The sequence below is a fragment of the Myotis brandtii genome, unplaced genomic scaffold (assembly GCF_000412655.1).
Source record: "Myotis brandtii unplaced genomic scaffold, ASM41265v1 scaffold350, whole genome shotgun sequence".
Classification (NCBI taxonomy): domain Eukaryota; kingdom Metazoa; phylum Chordata; class Mammalia; order Chiroptera; family Vespertilionidae; genus Myotis; species Myotis brandtii.
Genome location: NW_005363468.1, coordinates 314,980 through 319,897, shown reverse-complemented (window position 1 = coordinate 319,897; position 4,918 = coordinate 314,980). Strand labels below are relative to the sequence as shown.

The window sequence follows — 4,918 nt, the reverse complement described above, 5'->3', positions numbered from 1 at the left end:
AACCCCAGCCCCTGGGGTCGGGTTTGCTGCCTGGCTTTCCAATGGCGATCACCAGCTGGGGGGTGGGGAAAGGCGGCCTTTGCCCACCCCCTAGCTCTTGCCTGCTGCCTGGGTTGCCAATCACCATTCTTCAGTCCTTCCCCTTTCGCCTCCCATCATTGGGCGTATGCAAATTAGCCGCCATCTTTGTTGGCGGTTAACCGCCATCTTAGTTGGCAGTTGATTTGCATAAGGATATGCTGATTAGCCAATGGGAAGGGTAGCGGTCATATGCTAATTACCATGTTTCTTTTATTAGTGTAGATATATCTTTCAGACAATATAAGCTTTTTAAAAATATAACATTTCTTAAGTTGGATAGTGATAGAAATTTTGTCTCATATGAACATCATTTTCTCTTCTAGTTCCATCACCAGGACAGCTTCAACACAGAATCCACAGTGTGGGACATTTCCCTGTGTCTGTCCGACAGCCTCTTAAAGCCACAGCCTATGTGAGCCCAACTGTTCAAGGCAGCAGTAACACGCCTTTATCCAACGGCTTACAATTATATTCCAACACTGGAATCCCCACACCAAACAAAGCTACCACTTCTGGGATCATGGGCCGCAGTGCACTTCCAAGACCTTCACTGGCAATAAATGGGAGTAACCTGCCTCGAAGCAAAATTGCACAACCTGTCAGAAGGTAAGAGTCTTCGTCCCTAATGTCAAGCAGTGTGTCTACATGACTTCATTTGCAGTTTTAAACTAGAAGCTGCTCCTGGCACCATCTTGCCTTTTTCTTGGTCTCAGTCTAACCCTAATAGTAGGCCATGCTACCCTTTTTGGCCTGACTTGTGTCCCTCTTCCTCTGGAAAGTGATGGGTGTGGGTGTCCCTGTGTGGTCAAGTCTTCCTCTCTCTGATCTCATCTTCTTCCTTCCTCCCTCAACACTTCACCCTGATGCCCTGTTTGCTTTAATTTACCAGGAAAGCTCCACCTCCAGAACTCTTGCATTTTCCTTCCTTGAAGTTATTTGCAGGGACTCCTCCCTCTCTCTCCCTTCTTCTCCTACTCCATTTATTAGTTTATAATGTGGTCTGACTCTCCTCACTAGAATGCAGGCTTCCTGAAGGGGGGTAGCTGATCTTTGCTTCATTGCTATATGTCCCTAATGTCAAGCGGTTTGTCCAGCACAGAGTAGGATTGCAAATGTTTTATGAATCAAATTTTCTATCAAAATGAGCCCAACTGTGTTAGGCACACATGCATGTGCACACATATACCTTCCCATCACATGCATGGTTAAAAAAATCTTAGTGATAATTAGTGGGTTTTGTTAGCTTGTGTAAGTTCATTGTGGTCCAGGTAACAGTCATCCCCACTCCACAATTCTAGATTACTTGCAGGACACATTTTAGATGAGCTCATAGTCATGAGGTACCCTTCTTGAACTTAGATATCCTGGAGTGTTTTATGGTTAAAAAAATTCTGTAAAAGTGGGTTGAGGAGAGCTTGGAAGATGAAACAATGGAGGCAGTAAATGTAAACAACTTTATAAGAAAAGAATATATGAAGGAGGAGAGGGAGGGAATCAGTAAACGTTTGAAAGGGATGTGGAAACAAGTAACTTTTCTTTATGCACTGGTATGTGTAAATAGTTTTGCTTTATTATTTTCTGATTAGAAGTAATAGGTGCTCAGATCAGAAACAAATTCAGAAACTATTGAAAAACACAGAAAATAAAGGCTGATTTAGAATCTTACTACCCAGATAGAAATAACGTATATTTGTTAAATAAATTTTCCCCCAGTAAATGCAGAGCTATGTTGTGATTATGGCTGAATAGAACATACATAGGTTATTTGACACATACTGTATAGGTAAATAGGACCATCTATTTGTCTCCAACCTAGCCTCCTGGAAAGGTTGTCACTACCAGATTATTTGTGAGGGTCTGTTTTCCCAAACTGGAAAACATTGGGAATTAATTATTTGCCAATCTGATAGGCAAATGTTTGATTACCCATGAGGTTTAAAATTTCTTCATGTTATGCTCTGGCCAGTGTGGCTCAGTTGGTTGAGTGTCATCCCATGCACCAAAAGGTCTTGGTTCTATTCCCAGGTTGTGGGTCCCTGATTGGGGTGCATATGGGAGGTACCCCATCGATGTTTCTTTTACCCTCTCCCTCTCTCTATAAAAAGTCAATAAAAGCATGCTTTTAAAAATTTATGTTAATTTGCTGTTTATAGTCAATGAAATAACTGTTTGTTTTGGGGCCATTTTTTTCTATTGAGTTTACCTTTTTCTTTCTGATTAAAGTGTGTTTTATACATTAGGGTATTGATCATTTTTCTCTCATGCCCACGCAGAGTACATAGCACTGTGGTGAGCATTAGGTTTCTAACAGATGCGCATGTTGCAAAGCTCCAGAGTGTTGAACACAAGACTCACTTGGGGAAGTGCCAACAGGTTGTCAGGACTGGAGGAGCCGATGAAAGGAAGCAACGTGACCTGTAGGGTTATTTTATATATATATATTTATTGATTTCAGAGAGGAAGGGAGGGGGAGAGATAGAAACATCAATGATGAGAATCATTGATTGGCTGCCTCCTGCACGCCCCCTAGTGGGGATGAGCCCGCAACCTGAGCACGTGCCCTTGACCAGGAATTGAACCTGGGACCCTTCAATTTACAGGTTGACGCTCTATCCAGTGAGCCAAACCGGTTAGGGTGACCCGTAGGGTTATTAACACTCTGTTTCCTTTTTCTCACCTTTATAGTTTCCTTCAGCCTCCAAAGCCTCTGTCTTCACTCAGCACTCTGAGGGACGGAAACTGGAGAGATGGTTGCTACTGACGCAGTTTTACGTACCCTTGAAGAATGGGAAAGAAGTGGAAATGAGGGTTGTATTACCTAGCTGGCTGGGTAAAAGTGGATGTCAGGATATTCTTTCCCTTTTGCATTTTAACATACTTACGGCATTGTTTTTCAATGAACCAATCACCAGAGACTAATTATTGCACTTAAATATTTGCCTGAGATACTGCAGCATTCTCAAATCCATGGTTGCAGTATTGCGACACTTAGATCTAGAAAGTTTTTGTAGAACTGCTACGTACCTGAACACTTTTTGAGAGAATTGAGATGTATCATTAATGCTTTCTTTGCCATATGAGTTTTTAAAGTAACTTGTTCAATTTACTTACGTGTTCTAAACATCTTCCCAGTACATGTTCTGTGTTTTAATACATTACATATTTACAAATATGTTCGATCAATGTATGCTTTGAAATTTACTTTTTTATAGTTTACAGGAATTTTATTTTTTTGTGCCTATTTCTTTTTACACCTACGTGAACCACTATGGAACAACTTAAATTTTGTGCCATAAAAATATTTTTGTGGTAAGGGACTATTTTTTTAACTCTGAGGATATATCAGCAAAAATCCACCAAACAGTTTCAGAGACATAATTTTGTGTTGAATGAGCACTGTGTAATCTGAAGCATTGCAAGGAGGTAGCCAGACAGCAAGTTAAATGGTCTCGTCTTTTTCATTGTTAATTTATTGTCACACATGGGTTTCATATTTATAAAGGCATCACAAGCTCATTGCACTTAATACCGGCAATGTTTGCTAATATACCACCACCGATTTTCAATACTTTATTACAGAGGATGAAACTGTAATGTTTTATTAACAATGCTTCTGGAAATGAATGCATTTTAAAGCAAATAAATCTTTTTGATAGACCTTTTACAAAACCCATTTGCACTAATGAATGCTTTTCTTATGGTATATGACTTAATATTTGTTACTGTGTACACTGCTGTTTTGGAATGTTCAGAAATAAAGACTATTTCAGCAATATCAGGTCATGTATGAATGTGCAGCATAAATGTATGCATACCATACATATATCTCATCACAGTCGTGAATGTGGTCATTATTGCTACGTTCTCATGCAGGGCATTTATAGCTAAAGCAAGTAGAATATCCACATTTGTAACAATTATTTCCTTCTCTAAAATACTTGTAAGGTTTAGTTTTAGTCCTATTTAGAAGGGCTACTAGAAAACTCAAGTAGCCTGTTGCCCAGAAACACATTTATGGATGAACATGACCAGGGGTGATTTTAATACTTTGTGGGGATTGAACTTGAAATACTTTCTCAGTATCAGCAAAATATTATCGTTATTCCACATTATATTTGATAGTTGTTGGAAGACTTTTCATCTGAAGGTACAGTTATGGAAAGGTGATGCAAAGGTTTTAATGTATAAATATAGAGTTCTGCTTGAAGTCCTTGGAAATTTTTATTTTTTTAAAAAAATGTGCCTTTAGATAGAATTCTATCCAAAATTAAAAGACTGGCTTTAAAGTAGCTTGTACTGTAAGTGAAGTGTGAGCTAGAGTGAGGAGAGGTATCAAGGGGGAAGTGGTATGCAATAAGCACTTCTGTAGTGACAAGACTGTGCTAGATATTTTGTATACATTTGTCTAATTCTAATAATCATCAATGTTGTCACAAGTTTAAAAGTATAGGCACTGAGCCCTAGAAATGTGACATTAACCTTGTGTACATATCAGCCAGGAAATGGTGAAGCTGGCTTCTGAACCCAGGTGTTCCCAGTCTCAAAAGTCTGTTTTTCCCACGATGCTCTCTTCCTATGAACACGTGTAGTTAAGTTAGTACATTTTTCAAAATGAGTTTATATTCTGCTGAGGAAGTTAAAGGATCCAATTCATTTTCAATTCGCATGTTTCATTTATATTAAAAAAAGTCTGTTCAGCCCTTGGAATCAAAAACAAAAATCCCTGCATTTTAGACTTTACAGTCTAATTAGGGGGAGAGACAGTAAACCATAAACAAGTAAGTGAATCACAGTATGTTAGGGCCTAAGTGCTATGGGAGAGAAAGAGAAAAGAAGA

At 39.0% G+C, this 4,918-nt stretch overlaps 1 protein-coding gene across 2 annotated transcripts in view; it reads left to right on the top strand.

The window, feature by feature from the left end:
• SLAIN1 (SLAIN motif family, member 1) overlaps positions 1-3,856 on the top strand; it is a 43,702-nt gene extending 39,846 nt beyond the window's left edge. For both annotated transcript variants that reach the window (XM_005871611.2, XM_005871610.2), the window contains 2 exons: positions 405-687; positions 2,767-3,856. In XM_005871611.2, the coding sequence (XP_005871673.1) occupies positions 405-687; positions 2,767-2,842 (359 nt within the window). In that variant the 3' untranslated portion in view covers positions 2,843-3,856. The remainder of the gene's footprint in view (positions 1-404; positions 688-2,766) is intronic.
• The last annotated feature ends 1,062 nt before the right edge of the window (positions 3,857-4,918 follow it).